General features: G+C 38.2%; 1 protein-coding gene across 2 annotated transcripts in view; it reads left to right on the forward strand.

The window, feature by feature from the left end:
* MLLT3 (MLLT3, super elongation complex subunit) overlaps positions 1-23,628 on the forward strand; it is a 277,289-nt gene that overhangs the window by 153,411 nt on the left and 100,250 nt on the right. For both annotated transcript variants that reach the window (XM_018051913.1, XM_018051912.1), the window contains 2 exons: positions 1,645-1,727; positions 12,922-13,065. In XM_018051913.1, coding sequence (XP_017907402.1) covers positions 1,645-1,727; positions 12,922-13,065 — 227 coding nt within the window. The remainder of the gene's footprint in view (positions 1-1,644; positions 1,728-12,921; positions 13,066-23,628) is intronic.

Here is a 23,628-nt window from a genome sequence, read left to right on the forward strand (position 1 = left end):
TATCCATTTTAAATATAGCACTGTGTACCTGTCCCTCCCTTTTAAAAGGAATGGAGCTGTAGCTGTGTAGAGAATCCTTAGTCCAGGGCCCTGGAATTCAGTCTTCTAATCCAAATCCAGGGCTTTGTACTTGTTTTCTTTTTTCTGTTTTCATCGGAGAAAGTTACGTGAACATTGGGTGTTGTGCAGGTTAGAGCTCCTGCCTTGCTTCTGTCACATCTTGAGAACTTGTGTGTGCCAGGACCTGCGCTGGTCTTCCACATACATCATCCTGTTTGACCCTTACATGGTCCAGATGAGGCACCTGAGGCTCAGACCACTGATGTAACTTTGCAAAGGTGGCCTGGCTAATTCAAGATGGATCCCAGATTGGCATCCAGGTGTACCTGAGCCCTGGACATTCTACATGTTCCTGAGCAAATGTTTCTGTCCTTAAGGAGTGAAAGGGAATTAGAGATGAGGCCCCTGAATATATGATAAAAAGGAAGTCTGTTAAGTGTCAAATCAGTGCTTCAGACAGTTAATACTTCAGGAAGGTAAAGGGAGAGAGATGATAGTGCCTTGTGGGCTGGAAAGGCTTTGTGAGGAAACTGGGATGGGAACTAGCAGAAAATAAGAGTAGCATCAAAGTATGAGAGACAGGAAGAGGACCGATCATAGGTGGGAAATACTGGGCCTGTTGGTGGTGAATCAGTGCAGTTGGATGCAGCATAAGAATGTTTGGTGGGTAACAAAAGGAGGAAGGTTGAAAAGGTAGATTGGAGCCCTGCAGAAATGGCTTCTGTGCTATACGGTCTTGATGTACAACATGCACATTTCTACTTCTTTGTGATACTGACTACCAGTATTGCAGCCTTAGCTAGAATGGTTTCAGTTGGCTTGTGATTGATTTTGAATGAATGGAAATTTTAGTGGGGTGAATCATATTTAGCTCATAGGACATATCTCATTTCCCAAGTCTAAATAAGTCTTTCTTTGTAAGAATACAAAAACCTTATTGTTTCTTATGTTTTCTTATGATATAAATAGATTTGAAGTGTTTATATGTATCACAATATTTCAGTAAATATTCTTTGGTGGAGGTAATGGAGGATAGTGAGTCTTAATGACGTTGGGAGATACCGGGTTTGGGATTTTTCTAAGGAAGGAGGGTGGTCCTGTGACTTTTTGATATGAAAATTAGGATATCTCAGAGAACTGAGAGGTTTGGGATAGAGTGATATACATCACAGACTAGACATAGATAGTATGTTTATTAGGAAACTGATAGTTGTATTCAAGCTTTGGGTCACAAGGAGCTGTCCTCAATTTCTCTAAAGCGTTAGGGCAGGGTTTAACAACTGAGGTCAAGTCATTCATGACCATGGCTGACACTGATGCTCTAGCCCTTATCAAGACTTGAATAAATAACTAACGTATTTGATTTATATAGGAATATTATTATTGTAGATTCTAAACAAGAAATAAGGAATAACTCAGAGAGTTAGCTGGGGCTTGGCAAGGGCCCATGAAAATTGAGAACGATGTAGGTGGAAGGATGGGATTTATTTATTTATTTTTTCTTGTTTTTAAAGGAAAGAAGAATGTCTTTTTGCCTATAATTCTCATCTCACATATTCTTTTTTTTTTTTTTTAATGTTTCAGTGTGCAAAGATCCACCTTACAAAGTAGAAGAATCTGGGTATGCTGGTTTCATTTTGCCAATTGAGGTTTATTTTAAAAACAAGGTATGTAATCTTTACTCATTAATCTTTCAATAGAAGATCTTTCATTAACCAAACAATGTTTAAAATAGTTTTGATTTGTAAGCACTTTGATCACTAGATGGTTTTAAAATAAAAGTTAAATTTGTCTTCTAGGAATTTTGGCTATTGTTGTCCTTAAATAAAGAGGAAGTGGCTACAGAAAGATAATTTCAGTTCTGAGGAGTCAGATTATGTGAAATTCATTAAATGTCTTTTAAGAGATGAGTGATTATCATTTTGAAAAAGAAGATTAATATATGTTTGTAAAATGGAAAAGAGAAATTATGGCTTTTCAGTGAAATGATCTTTTTCTTATTTTCATACTTCTAGAATTTTGAGACTTTCAAAGAATTGTCTTTTATTTTTCTTTATCTGATCTTTATCTGATACACACATACAACACAAATATATACAGTTATATCAGCTGCTGCTGCTAAGTCGCTTCAGTCATGTCCGACTCTTAGCAACCCCATGGACTGCAGCCTACCAGGCTCCTCCATCCATGGGATTTTCCAGGAGAGAATTTTGGAGTGGGTTGCCATTGCCTTCTCCGGTTACATCAGCAAGTGGATATTATGGATTCTACTGGATTTTAAAATTTTCAGCAGTGCATATATGGCAAACACACAGACTATATAATATTGGACAAATTGCTCAACCTCTGTGGGGCTGACTGTCCTTATTTATAAAATGGGGATAGGATAAGAGTACCTACCTTGTAAAGTGGCTAGGAGGAATTGATCAAATAAAGCAATGTAGAGTATTTAGAATGATGCTTCATATGTAAGTAAGAACTTAGTAAATCCTAGCTGTTATTTTTAATAACCCTGTTTCTTTCTTTCATTCCTTTCCTGATTACTAAGGTAATCATAGTTCCTAAAACCTGCCCTAGAGTGAGATAATTCACTTTAAAAAAAAAAAAAAAGAATTGAGCTATTAGAATGTTGTGTCACCTAAGCTAGTGTTCCACAAAGTCTGGTGCTTAGACCAGCAGCATTGGCATCACCCAAGAGCTGGTTGGAAATGAGATTCTCAGGTTCTCACCCAGATCTGTTGAATCAGAATCTCTGGGATGGGGCCTGGAAATCTGCATGTTTACTGGCCTTCCAAGTAAACAAACACCAGTAAGTATGAGAACCCTGATAAGCCACTCCTGGAATGCTGTCTCACCAACTTTTTCTTTTTCCTTTTAATTGAAGTATAGTTGATTGCAATATTGTGTTCCATTGGCTTTTTTTCTTTTTTTCTTTAAGTCTTTGTTGTGTTTGTTACAATATTGCGTCTGTTTCATGGTTTGGTTTTTTGATGATGTGGGATCTTAACTCCCTGACCAGGGATTGAACTCGTATCCCCTGCATTGGAAAGTGAAGTGTTAACCGCTGGACCACCATGAAAGTCCCTCCACTGACTTTTTCAATGTATAGAAGGTCCAGCCTTCGATTCAATAAAAGCCTCTTTGTGATTAAGAGATAATTTGCTTTTAAATAAGCTCTAATGAAACTATCCGGAAAAGTTGGAATGTGTAGAAAACAGCGGTAGATTTTATTTTCCATATTTAAAAATTTTTTTCAAAAGCCAGTTTCCTCATGTGCCACATTGCTGCTCCATGAGCCTCCTACACATGATACCCTTTTAAATTGTTTTTCTTTATGTTTGTATTTTGGGAACATTATTTGGTGGTATTACACAGTATTACACATAATCTATTTCTGTGTAAATATTTGAGTATTTACTTTGTCTATGGCAGTTTGCTAAACCTTATACATATGTTACTTTATTCAGCAGGTTTATAAGAACGTTTGAGAGGTTATTATTCCTCCTCTACAGGAAAGGAAACTGAGTCATGGAAAAATTACATGGCTTGTCCAAGGCCACACACAGTTGGAAAGTGTTAAAATCATTCTTAATCTAGGTCTTTCTCTCCATTGGCAATTCTCTTAACTTCTGTTCCTTAGCAGAAGTCACTCTTTGCCAGAATAATTACCTTCCTCAGTAGTAATACCACTGAAATGTTCACATGTTTTTCATCAGATCAGAATTTGGTGAGATGTGCTTATGTCTGTTCATATGACATGCTTTCACGCTGAAGTATGGATTTGTTTTTTTCTCATTTCAAGATTTCCCTTAAGAAATTAGTTTTTAGCTTTCTGTTTTTCCTTCATTAAAAAATTGAGATATAACTTACACATCATAAAATTCATCCTTTAAAAGTGTACAACTCTGTGGGTTTTAATATATTGTACAAACATCACCAGTGTTTAATTCTAGGACATTTTCATCACCTCATAAGAAAACCCTGCATCCATCAGCAACTGCTGCTCATTTCTTCCTCTCCCAACTCCTGGGATTAATCTGTTTCCTTTAAACCATTCATTTATTTCCTTTCTCTATGTAATATCCTATTCTGGTCAGTTCCTATAAATGGAAGCATACAGTGTGTGGCCTTTTGTGTCTGGCTTATTTCATGTAGTGTATTTTCAAGGTTTATCCATGTTATAGGATGTACCGATACTTGGTCCTTTTTATAACTGAATACTGTTCTATTGTATAATGTATCCCACTGCATATGCCTCATTTTATTTATATTCATATTCATAATTTGTTGGACATTTGTCTTGTTTCCATCTTTGCCCTATAAATACTGCTGCTATGAACATTCCTATGCAAGTTTTTGCGTGGATATACGTTTTCAAGTCTGCTGGGCATATACCTAGGTGGAGTCATGTGGTAACTCTGTGTTTAAATTAACTTTTTGAAGAACTGCCAAACTGTTTTCCAAACTGACCGTACTGGTTTACATTTCTACCGGCAGTGTATGAAAGGTACATTGAAAGCTTTAGTTTGAAAATAATGCTGCAATCAAGTATCTTCACTCCTACTTTGTTTTTAACTTCTCTGGTCACTTTTACAAGCTCTCATTTCTGCAGAGAAGTATATTTTCTCAACTGCCAAGTTCCCTTCTTTACAGAAATAATTGGAATCTCCTCATCCACCTGATTTAAAAAGAAAATAAATGCAGGATGAAGAGGCAGCAAGTACTGTGTGTAACACGTGGGCCCGCACAAATGCAGCCTTCTTGGTAATTTGGGGAGCAACTCTTGTAACTGAAAGACATTATTTATTCACTTGTGAGGAAGTTTCAATTTCTTAAAATATGAAAGAAGAAAGATGCACTTGAGATGGAAAATAGTTATTCCTTGGGAGCCAGTGTGAAATAGACATGTTGGCTGACCACTGTTTTGTAGGTATTCTATTTAGTGTCCAGATCAGGTGATTTCTATTTTCTAGTTTTAGATTTTCTTTAAGATTTTGTACTTAATAATTGCCATTCCCCCCCCCACCCCAGGTGCACAATGAAAAGTATTTCAATGTTTATAATATGATAAAGTACACACATACATACATACATGTGCTCAGTCGTGCCCAACTCTTTGCAACCCCATGGGCTGTAGCCCACCAGGCTCCTCTTGTCATGAAATTTTCCCAGCAAGAATACTGTAGTGAGTTGCCATTTCCTCCTCCAGGGGATCTTCCTGACTCAGGAATGGAACCCACATCCCTTGGGTCTCCTGAATTGGCAGACGAATTCTTCACAACTGTGCCAGGATATTGGAGAAGGCAATGGCACCCCACTCCAGTACTCTTGCCTGGAAAATCCCATGCACACAGGAGCCTGGTGGGCTGCAGTCCATGGGGTCGCTAAGAGTCGGACACGACTGAGCGACTTCCCTTTCACTTTTCGCTTTCATGCCTTGGAGAAGGAAATGGTAACCCACTCCAGTGTTTTTGCCTGGAGAATCCCAGGGACGGGGGAGCCTGGTGGGCTGCCGTCTCTGGGGTCGCACAGAGTCGGACACAACTGAAGGGACTTAGCAGTAGCAGCAGTACCAGGATATACCTAATTGTAGAGATGGGGGTTAATTACTGATGGGTTAATAATGCACACACTGCTATCTAGCAATTAATGTAGCAAGATGGGCATGTCTGTGAAACAAAAATGATGACTTAAATGTTACAGAAGTCATTTTATATGGTTACAATATCACTTATGTATGCAGCCATCACTTATGAATGAAGCCAAGAATAAATGAGGTTGCAGAGACACACATATATAGTACAAGAGCCTGAGTGGAAAGGACAGCACGGGAACCGAAGGGCATGGCTTACTGGGGGAAGAGGGATGGAAGGGCCTGTATTTATAAAACTTTATTTCTTTAGAGAAAAAGGCAAACTTGACATGGTGAAAGTGTTTTCATCTGTTTAAACTGAGTGGAAAATGCATGGATGTAGTATTTTAAGTGCTTTTCTGTATGTTATTGATTCTTTAATTAAAATTATGGCTGTGTCATCTCTTTTAATTTATCTTAGACTATCTTAGAAACCAAAATTTTGCTGTCTTTTATTCTGGATCTCCAAGCTGGATATATTTCTTATTTCTCTTCCTACTAAAAGGACCCATGGGTGAAAATTTAGTAGGTCTGGGCCATTTCTCCAGAATGTTCATTTCATTTCTTTTGAGTGTATATCATTGTATTTATCCCTGGAGTTTACTTAACTCTGTCTTGTAGAAAGAACATCCATTATAATAATGGTTTATTAGAAAGTATTATTTCAAGTTTTCATAGGGGATGAGAGAAAGCAGCAAAAGACCTCCACTTGGTGTTGGAAGGGGCCTGCCCCCGCATATCCAGTATATATCATCCCGTCCTTGGTCCCATCTCCATCCTAGTACTTTTCCTGCTTACAATAAGCTTGTCTTCGGTTTTGCCCACTTATTTGAGAGGTCAGAGTCAAGAGGGGTGGTGGAGTGTCAGTGCTTGTTTTGAGTTCTTGTTTGTTTATTCGCTTATTTTGTGGTCGTATGCAAGGAAACAAGCCTATCTGTGAGAATCATGTGTGTTTCAGAAACTAAACCGGCAGGCCCACTGAAACATAATTGACTGTAGCACTTCAGGTTTGAAAAGATCCCATGCTTCTCTCTTTCATTCTGTCCTCAGAAAAGTACACAAGTAAATGTCAAGGACTGAAGCAGACTGAGAGGAATAATTTAATGTTGCCAAAACCAGATTTCCAACCTCTAGGAAATGTCTTCATTTTATATGGAGAATAAATACGTGCTTCCTTGTTTGAACTTTGAAGAAAAATCGTTTCTAGGGAGCATAGATTGACGTTAGATTGATGTCAGCCCTCTGAGAAAGATATTCTGTTGGTCAGAACACACATTTATGGGTACTTTTTACTTACTATAAAAAAGTTTTTTAAAAAATTGCCCTTTGGATTCATGCAAAGATAGCCACTTTCTGTGGTCATTTAGCCTTAGTTTTACTGAAAAGTGATTTTTTTTTTCTTCTTTTTTCTCTTGGTTTTAAACTGATGTGAACTGTAAAGTGATGTTACTACCTCACTCTTTTTCTTCTGGTAATTATTATATTCATCAGTGTATTTTTTTTTCCTTTAAAAAGTGTGCAGGAATATACTGCTAGTAAAAGTGAATGGAATAAAACTTAGGTGTTATTCCTTTCACTTCATTTGATCATTGTTAACTATTTGGTATGTCCTTTCCAGTTTTCTCCCCATGCATTTGCATAAATAAAAAAGTATGTCGGTGTAGAGCTTGGCAAGAGCACAATATATCACATTTTAATATTTTCCTGTGACTTACCTTTAATTCCCTAGTGATATGCCTTTCCAAGTTTTTGGAAATATCTGCATGGTATTCCATGGTAATGATATCATGCAGATTATCCATATTTTTTCTCTATTATAAACAATGCTCCCTCAAACATTTTATTTTACATCTATATCTACATTTATGTACCTTTGCACACATATTTGAGTATTTCTGTGGAGGAGATTCTTAGAAGCAGAATTACTGAGTTAAACATTGTATGCATTTAGTATGTTGATAGATATTACTAGTGTGTCTTCTCAAAGGCTTTACCAATTTGCATTCCCAATTGTAAGAGAGAAAATGGTCCTTCTTGTTTTTCAAATGAATTCTATAGTTATAATGACTATTTTCAATTCAGAGAAAAGGCAGATAAGCTAAAAACGATTATGGTAATTACATTAGTAAAGGAATGCTCTAACAGGGATGTCTAATTCAGATGGGTTGGGAGGGTTTGGGAGACTTTTCACAGGAGTTCTTGCTTCAGTTAGGTCTTGAATGATGAGTCTGTTTGCTGGGAGGGGAAACATTTTTGACAATGGGGAAGGCTATATGTGAAAGACAAATTGACTGAGATAGGAAACGCTGGGGAACAGCAAGTGCTTCACCTTTGTGAAAGGACAGAGCATAGTAAGAGCACAAAGGAAATGCAGGAAAGGTATTAAAAGACTGTAATGGTTATTACCAGGAAGTGGGATTTTATCCTGTAGAAAATGATGAGCCATTAAAGGCTTTTATGTCAATGGGAAGAAGTAATCTTACTTTTTGTGTTAGAAAGATCACTGTCTTGTCATTGTGGGTGGTAGAAAGGGGTAAGTTTAAAAACAGAGGCAACCAGATGAGGAATGATCAAGGTCCAAGCTAAGGCAGTGGTTAGGGTGACTAGAGCACAGGGCATAGATTTGAGAGCTCCTTCTTTGGAGGGAATGATGCTGAAGCTGGAACTCCAGTACTTTGGCCACCTCAGGCGAAGAGTTGACTCGTTGGAAAAGACTCTGATGCTGGGAGGGACTGGGGGCAGGAGGAGAAGGGGACGACAGAGGATGAGATGGCTGGATGGCATCACTGACTCGATGGATATGAGTCTGAGTGAACTCCGGGAGTTGGTGATGGACAGGGAGGCCTGGCGTGCTGCGATTCATGGGGTCGCAAAGAGTCGGACACGACTGAGCAACTGAACTGAAGGAGGAATACTTTTATTCCTGGTTTTAGAACCAGAGATCAAATTGCCAACATCCACTGGATCATGGAAAAAGGAAGAGAGTTCCAGAAAAACATCTGCTTCTGCTTTATTGACTATGCCAAAGCCTTTAACTGTGTGGATCACAATAAACTGTGGAAGATTCTGAAAGAGATGGGAATACCAGACCACCTGACCTGCCTCTTGAGAAACCTATATGCAGGTCAGGAAGCAACAGTTAGAACTGGGCATGGAACAACAGACTGGTTCCAAATAGGAAAAGGAGTACCTCATGGCTGTATATTGTCACCCTGCTTATTTAACTTATATGCAGAGTACATCATGAGAAACGCTGGACTGGAAGAAACACAAGCTGGAATAAAGATTGCCGGGAGAACTCTCAATAACCTCAGATATACAGATGACACCACCCTTATGGCAGAAAGTGAAGAGGAACTAAAAAGCCTCTTGATGAAAGTGAAAGAGGAGAGCGAAAAAGTCGGCTTAAAGCTCAACATTCAGAAAACGAAGATCATGGCATCTGGTCCCATCACTTCATGGCAAATAGATGGGGAAACAGTGGAAACAGTGTCAGACTATATTTTTGGGGGCTTCAAAATCACTGCAGATGGTGACTGCAGCCATGAAATTAAAAGACCTTTACTCCATAGAAGGAAAGTTATGACCAACCTAGATAGCATGTTCAAAAGCAGAGACATTACTTTGCCAACAAAGGTCCATCTAGTCAAGGCTATGGTTTTTCCAGTGGTCATGTATGGATGTGAGAGTTGGACTGTGAAGAAAGCTGAGTGCCAAAGAATTGATGCTTATGAACTGTGGTGTTGGAGAAGACTCTTGAGAGTCCCTTGGACTGCAAGGAGATCCAACCAGTCCATTCTAAAGGAGATCAGTTCTGGGTGTTCATTGGAAGGACTGATACTAAAGCTGAAACTCCAGTACTTTGGCCACCTCAGGCGAAGAGTTGACTCGTTGGAAAAGACTCTGATGCTGGGAGGGATTGGGGGCAGGAAGATAAGGGAACGACAGAGGATGAGATGGCTGGATGGCATCACCGACTCGATGGACGTGAGTTTGAGTGAACTCCGAGAGTTGATGGACAGGGAGGCCTGGTGTGCTGTGGTTCATGGGGTCGCAAAGAGTCAGACATGACTGAGTGAGTGAACTGAACTGAAGGAGGAATACTGAATAGATCTCAGGAACAGTTTGATTGTGATGAGTAAGGGAGAAGGAAGTGTTAGGGATGGTTTTTGTGAATGTTAGCCTTGGTAAGTGGTCAGATTTCTGTTTGCCATCGTATAGAGTATAGGGGAAAGGACACATGAAGATAACTTCAGTTTAGGATAGTGCCTGACCTTGCTGTTGCTGTGCTTTATCCCAGTGGAGTGTGGCTAGACTGGAACACACACAAATGGAGTCAGGTGCTGGGCTGGAGGTAAAGACAGGGAAGTCAGGGTCATGTGGGAGGAACTAACTTCCTGTAAGTGGGTGTTGTCTCCCTGGGGAACTTTTCAAAAAGATAAAGGGCATTTAAGAGTCAATGAGAAAGGAAACGCAGAAGCTTGTGATGAAAACTAAGAAGGAATGCCAGTAAGTGTGAGGAAAAGGGCACCCTGAGAAAGAATGGCATTCTGATGAAAGAAAGAAGCAGCAAGTTTTCTGCCAGACGCGTAATAGAAGTGAGAGATGGTGAGTGAATGAGTGGAGACTATGATTTAGGTAAGTTTGAATGAAGAGGTGAGACCCATGAATATGTAGTAGGTAATGCCTACATTCTGACAGTTTCAGTTGCTAAGACTTTTTAGTCAAAAGAACTGGGTTCAAATCACTTTGTTATATTACACGTGAGTAATATAACAAACTCTTTTTGAAAAAGAAAAACAGTGTTTATTTGACTGTGTAATTTTAGAAAATACTGTATTTAAAAAAACACACAAATTCCTCATGTTGCTGGTGAGATTTTAAAATGGTGCAGTCACCCTGGAAAACAGTAAGGTCGTTCCTAAATAATGTACAGCATAGAGTTACCTTATGACCCAGAAATTGCACTCCTAGGTGTATACCCAGGAGAAATTCAGCAGCATTGTTCATAATGGCCAGAAATGGAAACAACCCACATTTCTGTTTACCAACAAGTGGATAACCAAAACCAAGAATACCCATATGATGTGTAAAAAGCAACTGACAGATGCTATAACATGGATGAACCTCAAAAACATCATGCTGAGTGTGAGAAGCTGGTCACAAAAGATCACATATTGTGTACACATTTTATGTATGTTCATGTATTTATGCAAAATATCTGGAATAAGCAACTCCATAGAAACAGAAATAGATTAGTGATGCCAGGGGATGCAGGATCTGGAGGAATGGGTAATGACTACCAATGAGTTTGAGATATCTTTCTGGAATGATGAAAATCTGAAATTAGAATGATAATTTCATAACTCTGTGAATGTACTAAAACCCTGTAAGTATTACACTCCTAATGGATAAATTTTATGATATGTGAATTATTTCTCAATAAAGCTATTATTAAAAAAACATAAATAGCTGTTATTAAAAAAGTAAAATGGCGAAACTAATGACAAATGGAAAAAATGTAACATTTCACAGAGATGGTTAATATCTATAATACACAAGGACTTTTATATAAAGTAATAAATTCTAAGTGCTTTAATTTCCTCATCTGTGAAACAGAGCTGACAACTGACCCTAAGGAGAGCTATGAGAATTAAATGAGATAAATGTTAAAGAACATATTATTGTTATTATTATGCTGAGTATTCATTTCCCTGTGGATGCCTGAGAATCTGACAGTAGAAAGGTTTAGATGTTTAGCTAGCTAAAGTACTGGCTGGAGAGTAGAACCTTGAGTTTCATGGAATTATAATTATTGTGTTCTCTTGGATACAGTGCTGTTTTGTCCTCCAGGAAAATGCACATGTTCATCCATTTCACAGGCATTATTGCATTTTTATGATGCACAGGGCACTAAGCTAGTTGTTGAGGGTACAGTGATGACCCAGCCATTATTCCTACTTTCAAAGATCTTATGATCCAGCAGAGTAAAGGGAGTTAGTAAGAAGAGAGTTACTCTAAGATGTGGCAAGGATCAGAGAGAGAGGCACACAGAACAGAGGAGAGGCGGTTAGGATCGGAGTTCAAGGAAGCCTTCCCAATAAAACCTGAAGAGAGAGAGATGAGTAGAAGTTACCCATGTAAAGCAGAAGGTGGAGAAATGGAGGTAGATAATGACCATAGAAATGTAACGCAAGAGTGAAACCCAGAGTTAACAGAATGAATAAAATCTGGGAGCAACCAACTACAGCATGTGGTTAGACCATCAGATGGGTGGAAAGGCTATGGTGAGACTTGGAACCAAGAGTAGATGTTGAAAATCCTAAGTGGCATGTGCTGCTGCTGCTAAGTTGCTTCAGTCATGTCCGACTGTGTGCGACCCCACCCTGGTGGACGGCAGCCCACCAGGTTCCCCCGTCCCTGGGATTCTCCAGGGAAGAATACTGGAGTGCGTTGCCATTTCCTTCTCCAATGTGTGAAAGTGAAAAGCCAAAGTGAAGTCGCTCAGTTGTGTCCGACTCTTAGTGACCTCATGGACTGCAGCCCACCAGGCTCCTCCGTCCATGAGACTTTCCAGGCAAGAGTACTGGAGTGGGGTGCCATTGTCTTCTCCTAAGTGGCATATAGGTGAGCTCAGATTGTTATTCTGATGGCACTGGGAACTTGTGAAATTTTAATCAAGGAGTGAAAATGGCTAGGTTTTTGTTTCATATGGATAATTTGGAGGCTTGAATGAAGAAGGAATTGATAATCTATCCTAAAGTAGGAAGACTTGTTAGAGGAAGGATTTTATAGTAGTTTGGGCAATGTGTAAGAGCATGCCAGGTATGGGTTAGAGGGCTTTTTCAGGAGGTATTTTAAAAGAGAAAATGGCAGCTCTTGATGATGGGTGTAGGGTGATAGAGTCAGGGGAGGAAGAGTGGCTTCAGGGATGTCTTAGGATTCCAGTTGAGTGACTGTGTTAGTGGTGCTATACCTCTTGAGAGATTGCAAGAAAGATGATGAATTTATTCTTTTCAGTTTTCCTCGAAGAAAAATTAATTTTTCGGATGTTTCCATTTTGCTTTGTAGATAGTTCCATGATGATCTTTTTCCCCTGGTACTTCTTTGACACTATGGCTGTTAGACCTCTGGGTCTTTTCTGATCCTTATCAGGAGTAAACTTTTGCTTTCTAAATCTCTATTTATGCCTAACTCTCTGTGTTCTTATTTATTTTTTTAACTTTTAGGAAGAACCTAAGAAAGTTCGCTTTGATTATGACTTATTCCTGCATCTTGAAGGCCATCCACCAGTGAATCACCTCCGCTGTGAAAAACTGACTTTCAACAATCCCACAGAGGAGTTCAGAAGAAAGTTGCTGAAGGCAGGAGGGGTAAGTGATATTGTCTTCTTGTGAAGAGCCTTCCCATAAAAAGCTAGTTCCTAATGTGTCAAGGGAGAAGTCAATGGCAACCCACTCCAGTACTCTTGCCTGGAAAATCCCATGGGTGGAGGAGCCTGGTAGCCTACAGTCCATGGGGTCGCTAAGAGTCAGACATGACTGAGTGACTTCACGTTCACTTTTCACTTTCATGCATTGGAAAAGGAAATGGCAACCCACTCCAGTGTTCTTGCCTGGAGAATCCCAGGGACGGGGGAGCCTGGTGGGCTGCCGTCTATGGGGTCACACAGAGTCGGCCATGACTGAAGCGACTTAGCAGCAGCAGCAGCAGTGTGTCAAGAAGTATGATAGTGTTTTGAGAGAGGTAAAAGAAATGAAGCACCTTAATGACCTCACTGTGTACTCATGGTTTGAAAAGAAGAGGTAAGCAAACAGTATTTTAAGTAGGTATGAGTCTGAAATTACATTGTTGGTTAGAACAGCCTTATAGTCTTATTTGGGCTTCCCTGCTAGCTCGGCGATAAAGAATCCACCTGCAGTGCAGGAGACAATGCAAGAGACTCTGGTTTGGTATCTGGGTCAGAAAGATCCCCTGGAGGAGGGCATGGCAGTCTACTCTAGTGCTGCCTGGAGAATCCCATGGACAGAGGAGTCTGGTGGGCTACAGTCCATAGGGTCACAAAGAGTCAGACACTATTGAAGCGAATTAGCATGCACGTGTAGTCTACACAGTTCAGATTTATTTCAACAACAATCCAAACCCAAACTATTTTCAGTTGAGAACAGTGCCTTAATTTTATTTTGGTGTATTGAAAGTTACATTAAAAACTATATTGTCCAAATTTTAAGGTCAAAATTAATAGAAAAGATGTGCTTATTCAAATTACGTATTTTTCATTTAAAAGCATATTTTTGTTTGTTTGAATTGTGTGTAGGTAATAGATGGATTTTTCTTTTTAAGATAATGATCATTAGCATGGTAAGCTTTTGCCCATGTGAATTGGCTAGGATAGGGAAAGACTTTTAAGTGGAATTTCTCATAAACATGGAATGTTTGCTTGCAGCGAAGTCAGCTGCTTACAGACAAACATTATTGATGGGTCGAAATCTACTTAACATTGAGCGCTACTGGGACCATCAGCTTCTACTTTAGCTGAACTCCTTGTGTCATATTATGTAGGCAGTTCAGATCCCATGACATTTTGTGGCGTGTTGTTTTCTTTTCTTATTATATATTTTTTTCCTTTTTTTTTTTCCCAGTGCATTCTTTAGGATTTCCTTCCTTTAGTTTTACTGAAATGTTTTTGAAGTTTTGCGTTCATGAGCTTATTATATGAAGGGTATGTAGATGGTAACTTCTCAAGATGCCTCCTTTCACTGATAAACTCTACCTGAGAGCTTTGTAGGAAAGAATTGGATTTTATACAGGCCAACATTCATCTGAAATTCTACAAGACCTTCTACCACATTTCATTCCACACTGTACTGCATGTCAGTAGATTATGGGTTAAATAGATATTGATGGGCCAGCTTTGCAAATGAATAACGATTTATAGTACTTCATGGGGAAATGCATCTCAGTAAAGAAATGGGCTTTTGTCATACAACTTATTTTAAAGTTAGGGATTTATTATATATTTATTCAGGAATGTTTTTTAAACAAACCCTATTTGATTCTTTTTAGTTATCTAGAGCACAGTGTTGATGCTACTTATCTGTGACTATGCCCTTAAAAATGAGCCTGTCCATTTTCAATCCTAATCATTCCCATTATTTTTCTTTTTAAGACGGTGGCATTTTACGCTTCTGGTTGTTCCTCTCGGGTATGTAGTTAGGTAGGTAATTGGAGTGTGTGAATTATGGAGCTTGAGTACATCAGGCTTCTGATAAGGGTCGTCGGAAAAAGTAAATATGACACAAGAACTTTTTAAAACATCCACTTAGTCCTGGAGTACTCAAGGGTTGTTTGCGAGCTGGAGAAGAGGTTACAGGTCAGTGATAATGCGGCAGAGTGTAGCACTGCACCCTGATAAGGTCTCTCATTGATTTCTGTCTTTCTCTCCACTCAGCTTTTATCTCAGAATTATCCTCCTCGACTTCTAACTTCCCTTCTTTGTATTTCTTTAAGTGCTATTCGAAGCCTGCCTGTTTTCCCCCATTAGATTTACATTGTATCTTGACAACTCTAAAATGTGAAGTTCTCAAGCACACCCATTATTCGACATAAGTTCTTTAAGTGACTGACTTGAGTAAATATTGTAGTAAAATTAACATTTAAAAATTCATTTGAAATACCAGTAATCTCATGGATTCTACCATTTCACATGGGAGGGTTAAAATAGTCTTTGATGGAAATGAGAGAATCTGAACTATTTAACTGTCTTACTGAGATTTTTGTATACCTTGTATTTTGTTCACCTGACATTTTAATTTTTATCATTATTGTTGTTTAGTTGCTAAGTAGTGCCCAACTCTTTACTATTAATGCAGTCTGTCATGGTGTCAGCTGTTTTATGAGCCGTTTTGATTTGATTGGAGATCTTTCTCCAGCTTCATGGAGTATAACTTGAGGTTCTAGCGTGTTGATTTGATACACTTGTGTATTGCAGAATCATTATCACCATGGCATTAGCTAACACCTGCAGCACATCAGGTAATTACCATTTCTCTATCATTTGACTTACTCTTAGCAAATTTCACATATGTAGTTTAGTTATTAACTAAAATCATCATGCTGCACATCAGATCCCTAGAACTTATTCATCTTATAACTAGAAGTTGTGCTCTTTGATCCATACCTTCCCTTCTCTCGCACCTCCCCTCTCCCAGCCCTTGGTAAGTACCATCCTGGCCTCTGTTTTTATGAGTTTAACTTTTTTCAGATTGTACGTATAAGCGATATCGTACAGTTTGTCTGGCTCATTTCACTTAGCCTAATGTCCTCAGGGTTCATCCATGTTGTTATAAATGGGAGGATGTCCTTCCTTACCATGGCTGAATAATATTCTGTTGTGTACACGCGTGCACATACACAAATCTCCACATCGTCTTTGTCCATTCATCTGTTGATGGACACTTTGGTTATTTTCATATCTTAGCTATTGTGAAAAATGCTACAGTGAACATGGGAGAACAGATATATTATATCTTCAGTATCCTGTTTTAATGGGTATAGACCCAGAAGTATGATTGCTGGATCATATGTAGTTCTATTTTTCATTTTTTGAGGAAGGTTCATATTGTTTTCCATAGTGACTGCACTTGACAGCAGTACACAAGGGTTCCCTTTTCTCCACATTCTTATCAACACTTACCAGCTCTTGTCTTCTTGATGAGAGCCGTTGTTACTGGTATGAGGTAATAGCTTATTTTGATTTGAATTTTTCTGATGATTAGTGATGTCAAGTAACGTTTCATGTACCTGTTGGTCCTATGTATCTTTTCTTTGGAAAAACATCTATTTGGATTCTCTGACATTTAAAAATCATACTGTTTGGTTGTTGGTTTTTTTTTTTTTTTGCCATTGAGTTGTATGAGTTCTTTATGTATATCGGATATTAATCTCTTATCAGATATATGATTTGCAAGTATTTTCTCCCATTTCTTTTCATTTTTTTTGATGGTTTCCTCTGCTGGGCAGAAGCTTTTTAGTTTGATGTAGGTCTACTTGTTTGTTTTTGCTTTTGTTGCTTTTGCTTTTGATGTCTATTAGAAAATCTTATGCTCATGACTGTCTCTTTGTATAAATGTTTTTGTTAACTGGAGCCTGGGGTGAAAGGGGGTGCTGTTTTTCCTCATATTTAAGTATTGCATATGTACCATGGAGGTATACGTTGTTTTTAAAGGAAAAAAAATCAATCCCTTCCTCATATGTACTATGTGAAATCATATATAGCTTGAGGCATGAGTAGAGTAAACCTACCATTTGGCTGTACTTCCTTCCTTTCACTTTTCCCTTTGAAAACAAAAGTACACAGCACTATTAAAAGTAGAACTTGGCTTTTCAAGGGATCAGAAAGGTTGTTTTTAGAGCTGGCAACACCTTAGAAAATGCTTTTCAGCTTTCAGAAGAAAATGATTCCAAAGAACATTTTGCCAGAAGAATCTTGAAAAATGGCAGATTTTCATAATCTATAAACCTGTAAGCTATATGACAACTTTTTTTTTTTGGTGGGAGGGGGTCAGTGAGATTTTCTTCTTTTTACTCTTTTTTTTTTTTTCTTAAAAAAGAGTTGTTATTCCTTTCTAAATAGTGTCAAAGAAATCTTGGTGTGCTTCCCCCTTGGAAGAAACTTACACTGTCTGTGTTCTTCTCTTTAACAGCTATCTAAAATTAAGGAATCGTTGCTTTCAAAGAAAAGAGAAAAAAAATGTGTGGAAAGGACATCTTTGGATTTAAGCATCACTTTCAGAGAATACAGAAATACAAAATGATTTTATTTACATGCAGGTATTTTTCTCTAAATGAGAGATGTCATTGGCGCTTATAGGGAAATTGTAGATTTGGTTTACGAGCTAGCCTCTCTGGGGCCTGTGTAAGAAAAAGACAGAAGATAGGGGTCAGAAAGGGGCTTCCCTTGTGGCTAAGTTGGTAGACAATTTGTCAGCAATGCAGGAGATACAGGGTCGATCCCTGGATCAGGAAGGTCCCCCGGAAAAGGAAATGGCAACCTATTCCAGTATACTTGCCTAGGAATTCCCATGGACAGAGGAGCCTGGCAGGCTACAGTCCATGCGGCTGCAAGAATCAGACACAACTTAGTAACTAAACCAGGCCAGAGGTTAAAAATGGACAATAATAATCTAAAAACTTCTGGAAGGAGATTGCCTTCATTTTGAGATCTTATTTTCTTCTTTGGTTGGTAGGAGAGGGTAGAGCACAGTGAACTGTAAACTTCTGAGGGCCAGACTTGATGTCATCTATTTATACTTGAGTTATAAGCAAAAGGATCAAATGCACCCCACTGGGAAGCAACTCTCACTTTCACTGAGATGCTTTTTGTTTTTTTTTTTTTCCATGAACTGATGAATCCATGTGGAAGGATTTTCAAATATGCTCTTTACAATGTCAGGATTTTTTTTTAAGGAGTTACGATCGCGATGGATGGGTTTCTCTCTGTTTGCTTGATCACCTTCTTACTAGCTGAAGTTCAGTCACACTGAAAAACGCAGAAGGATTTGACATCCATCACTTTTGACTGAGAGAGGACGAGTTTTTATGTGGGTGTTGGCAAAGCAATGATACAATGTTTGTCATATAACTGAAACTTGTCATTTTATTAACTTATCTCTCTGAATTTTCTTCTGGGAGGAAGTATGGGACAATTGGAGATATTTTGAAATCAGGCAGATTTAAATTAAAACCTCATCTCTGTCATCTTTTAGCTGAATGACCCTTGGAAAATTATTACATGTTTTTGAATCTCAGTTCATCATCTGTATAGTGGTCAAGACAGTGTTTCCTTCATTGAGAATGGGTAACCATGTTGTGCGGCTCAGTGGTCGATAACCAGTCCCTGGATTCCTTTTCCTTTGATTGCTGGCCTAGAAAATTAGAGCTTTATCCATTTTTATATCAAGCACTTAAAGGTACAGGGAAAAAGTTCGTTATTTAGTGTAAGCTACGCTAGCTTTATTCACAAGAATATGTGTTTTATCACCAGCAAGTGTGCACAACCCATTGGGTTTAAAGGGAATTAGCCCTTTGTATCTTTCTTCAAGGAATTTACATTCTGGCTGTTTGTATTTTACTTGTATAAATTGAAACAGAGGTCTGTTGGCAATATCATTTTTTAAGATGTCCACTTTCATTAGAAAAATGATCATTGTTCTTAATTCTAAATTTCCAGAAGATTAAAAGTTTCTCAAAACCCTTAGATTTCCTAAGTAGTGTGTTCAGCGAGTATGTATGCACATCTTGTGCTTCTATGAAGAAGGCACAAAAGGGGCAATCATCTTAAGAGAGTTGAGTTTGTTTTACAGCTGCTCCCTTTTTTTTTGGCCTAGAAATCAAGTGGTCTGCTTTGGTTCTGTTGTTTTTTATGGGATGGTGGTAGGGTGTTGGTGGGCTTTTTTTTTTTTCCCCTTTCTTTCTTTCCTCAATTAAACAGAGCAAGGTCTAAACATGTTGTTCAGTCTATTTCTGAATCGCTGGCAAGCAGTTAATTCTGAGGACTGAAAATTAAAACTAACCACAGCAGTTGTTAAAACTAGGGTTTCTATAGGCAGAAATCCAATTCTGTTCAGACACCACCTGTTTCAATAGGACGTTTCAGACGCCCATTTGGCAGGGTTTGCTGGAGAAGACATGGGGAACATGCTTTCAGTCTGTGTTAAGTCTGCAGCCTAATGCAGTCCTGTTTCTCAGAGTGACAGTCTCATTTATATCTGATATGTTTTTGCAAGGAATAAATTGGAATTTTTTGAAGCACTACTTATTGTGAAGTAGAAATCAGACCCACAGTGGACTCCCAACAAAGGGTTTTGGTTACTAAAGGGCCAATGGGATCTTATGATAAGGAGCTTTCACTAATGCAGCCGTGTCAAGCCATCTGAACATAGCATTTGATCTCAGGGTTCTGGAATGAATCTTGTGTAGGATGGTTTAGTATTTCCTTTTGTAGGGGAGTTCAGAACACTTTGAATTTCTAAACAGTACAGATCACATTCTCTTCCCCTCAAATTTTAATTTTTTTTAGTAGGTAAATACACATCCAATACAAAATGACATATAATGAGTCTTCCTCCAGGCCACCAACGATGCTGTAGTGAATAACCTTTTCTGTCATTGTTTGTGCACATGGATGAGTGTATCTGTAGGATAAATTCCTGGGAGTAAAATCATGGCTCCAAGGCAAAGTGGAATTTAGATTTTGATAGACAGTTACAAATTGCCTGCCAAGGATGTTATACTACTCTATGCTTGCATCAACAATGTGTAAGAGTGCCTATTTCGCCATCCAGTGATTCATTAAACATTTTTCCCCTCAATATGACGAGTGAAAAATGATATTTCATTTTTAATTCACATTTCTCTTACAAGTGATGATGAGCATCTTTTCATATGTTTAAAGCCATTTTCATTTCCTTCAAAGACCGCATTTTAATGTGTTCTAAATTGGAGATGTTCTAAATGTTTCGGCTTAAATTTATGAGTATTCTTCCCACATACTTACATTTGGAAAGGTTACAAAAAGATACGGAAGCCTCTTTAACCAAGGTCTGTGTTTTCAGGCATTCTTCAACGTGTGACAAATTATGTTCCTCGGAACTGATTTGTCAAGACTTTGGCTTCTAAAAATATAAGTGGCTTTTGTGGCAAACTCATCTTAACAGTGCCCAGAGAGGAATAGCTGGCTGCTTATTTTTAAAATAACTCAAAGGAAATAATACATAGAAAATTATTTTAGTTGCTGTTACTGGACAGCTTCATTTAATTTTTGGATATTTGTTTTGGGACTAGAGTGCCTTTATGTAATTTTTCAATATATATCATCCTGTAAATGTCTGCCTCAAGAGATCAAAGCATGCTGCTGTTTTTCACCAGCACTGATAAAACGTGATATATTTAAATGAATGTAAGATCAAGCAGGCAGCCTCATCTATTTGGTTGTTTCTCAGAACTGAGGTCAATTTTATGTCATATTTAGTGCTTTTCCCTTTCCATTTCTTTGACTCCCACCCCCCTGCCCCTCATCAAAAGTCTGGAGAAGTAAATCATGAAAGCAGAACAGATATATACATGATAACTAGAATGTCCAAGTTATGAAATCAATTGGAAAGTATGGTCATGATAGTAGAAAAGTTATTTATGTCACTCAGCATACTTCATGGTTAATTTATCGTTTAACATCTTCTGAAAATCACATATGTTGTTTGAAGGACAGTTAAAGACTTGAAAATAGGCACCAAAAAAGCATCTGTGGCATAGATCTTCCTGCCTTCGTTTGTCCCTTTCTTCTAGGTTACCTGTTGACCTGTTCAGTAAGGAGGGAAAAATATAGAGGCACACTTTTCACTGAGTCCAAAGTTCAGATACTTCTCCTGCCTAAGTTGAGCAAAGGCTAAGCTGAGGAAGAAACAGGCAGATATTCCTGGAGCGTGGAACAGGAAAAGCCGTGACGAGCGTTTGAATTGTTAGTGCTGGATGCTGTGCCATGCTGCTTTCGGCTGGCCACTCAGGAGCAGCAGTTCAGCTGACCCTGCGTAGGAACCTTAGTTTAGTCTTGAACGGAAATGCTGTAATATCTGAAAGAAAACCATCACATAGCCCTGCCCCTAGCTCCTGTCTCCAATGCGCACACACCAAAAAAGCCAAGAAAAGAAGAAATCGGAGAATTTGAAGTTAAGAAATGAATAGTTCTTTCTCTTTTTAAAAACAAAAATACTATAGTTGAAAACTATTGGTTCACTTTCTTTCTCCCTTCTTGGCTCAGGTGGTTCTTTATGCCCTGGTTTCAAAGCTGCACAGAAAGTTTATCTAATGTATCTGAATCCGTTCCCAGACTCCTAGGATGGTAAAGGAATTTTTGTGTTGATCGTCACCCCTGGATATTTTTTGGGTTCATACTCTATAATATTACAAGAAAAACAGTTTGGGAGGAGGGAGTAGAAAAGGGAAAGGGAAACAGATTAACATTCTATTTTCTTAATTTTTCGTTTCCTGTAAGTTATAAGAAAACTTGACAGTGATTAGGATCTGTAGTAGCAGTTTTGGAAATAAATGTCTGAGACTTTTAAAATAGATATTTGTTTTAATTTTGAGGAGTAAGGACAAATGGTAGGTAGTTTAATATAATATCCTTTATTCCACAAAGGACACAGCCATGGTGTGTGGTATAAAGAATGTTTGATTTGAAATCTAAAGGCACAAATTCAATTCTTGAATCTGCTACTAATTTACCTTGGGCTGTAGATTGGTATAAATCTGAATTATCCCCTTCCTTCCGAGATTATTAAATAAAATGTGGTACATAGTTAAGCAGTCAGAATATAATTATTTTATTCATTGACTCAGCCTCTTTTTTTCTATAGGTTTTTTATTATGTTTTGGTTTAAACCACGTTGTTTATTACCTAGAAAGGTGAAAATGAAAGATTTCCATTTCAGGACTGACATAATAATGGTTTTCTGCTAAGAAAGAACATGCTTTAGCCTCAAGAAGGAATCTGGTGTGTTTTGTTTTTTTTTTTTAAACAGATTTTAAAATAAATGTATGCTAACTTTAGAACAATGTAGACTTTCTAGAAAAGCAAAAAGAAGAATCATTTATAATCCCTCTAGTGATCATAATGTGTATTTTACATTGCATTTTTCATGTAGATAGGATTGTACAAAATGTTTGTGTTTTGCACTTAATATATTAAACATGAATTTCATACATTTTAGACTACATGACTTACTTTATTTTTGTTCTTTATAAAAACATGTTCTCAAACTTTAGAGTATTGATGTAAAATTTTTGGTTGTTTGTTAAGAAGTTACTGGTAATGTGTTCTATGTTTTTGTTTGTTATTATTTTCTCCTTATGCTCTCAGCTTCTCAAAATTAAAGTCACTGGCTTAAGGCCTAAATACTATAGATGAAATTAGAGACAAAAGAACTTCGTGAAAATTTGTTTTTCACAAATTTGAGGTTGTTTCTTAATGCTTCTGACAATACAGAAGAATGATAGTCTAGGTTTATTGTTGTTGCAGTGGGATGGGCCAAATTAGGTCTGTTGTTTGGAAAAATTTATATTTTAATATAGATTGTTATAGGTGTAGATTTGGTGGCTTGTCTTTGTAAATGCTGTTTTTGCCTTTCTGCCCTTTATAGGGTAGATTGGAGACCTGTGGGTAATATGAAATGGTTACATCACTCAGTTGTGTCCAGCTCTTTGTGACCCCATGGACTATAGCCCACCGGGCTCCTCTGTCCATGGAATTCTCCAGGCAAGAATACTGGAGTGGGTTGCCATTCCTTTGTCCAGGGGATCTTCCCTACCCAGGGATCAAACCCATGTCTCCTCCGTTGCAGGCAGATTCTTTACTGTCTGAGCCACCAGGGAAGTCCTAAATATAAAAAGACCTTAATGGAAACATTGAGTAAAATAAGAATGCCTTATCCCTAAAACAAACTAGTCCACTCAACTATAGTTTGAGTAAAAAGGAAATATAATAAAAATTTGGTTAACCTTGCAAATTTTAGTCTTCACATGAACTCTGGGTGACTGAAGAGATGGATTTGAGTGGGTTATACTGGGTTATACCGACAGAAGTCTGCTCATACTGTGTCCATGGCGTCTTTGGGCAAATTAGAAGTAAGCGCTTGCTCCTCTGCCTCATGACACCCTAGACCGAGGAACATGGCATGGCTAGGATGAGCACGGCTGGACCTCAGCTAGTCCTTATCCCATTGGCCAAGCATCCTTGTGCACCATCTGGATAGTCATTTACGGTCATGGCACTATTTCTGGGTCCAGGCCAAAAAGTGATTTTGATGTTAAAACTGTCTTGCCTGAGATAGTCTAGGCAGGAGTGATTTATTATTTCTAGGGAAATAATAAATAAAACT

Source organism: Capra hircus, chromosome 8, assembly GCF_001704415.2.
Source record: "Capra hircus breed San Clemente chromosome 8, ASM170441v1, whole genome shotgun sequence".
In the NCBI taxonomy this organism is placed as follows: domain Eukaryota; kingdom Metazoa; phylum Chordata; class Mammalia; order Artiodactyla; family Bovidae; genus Capra; species Capra hircus.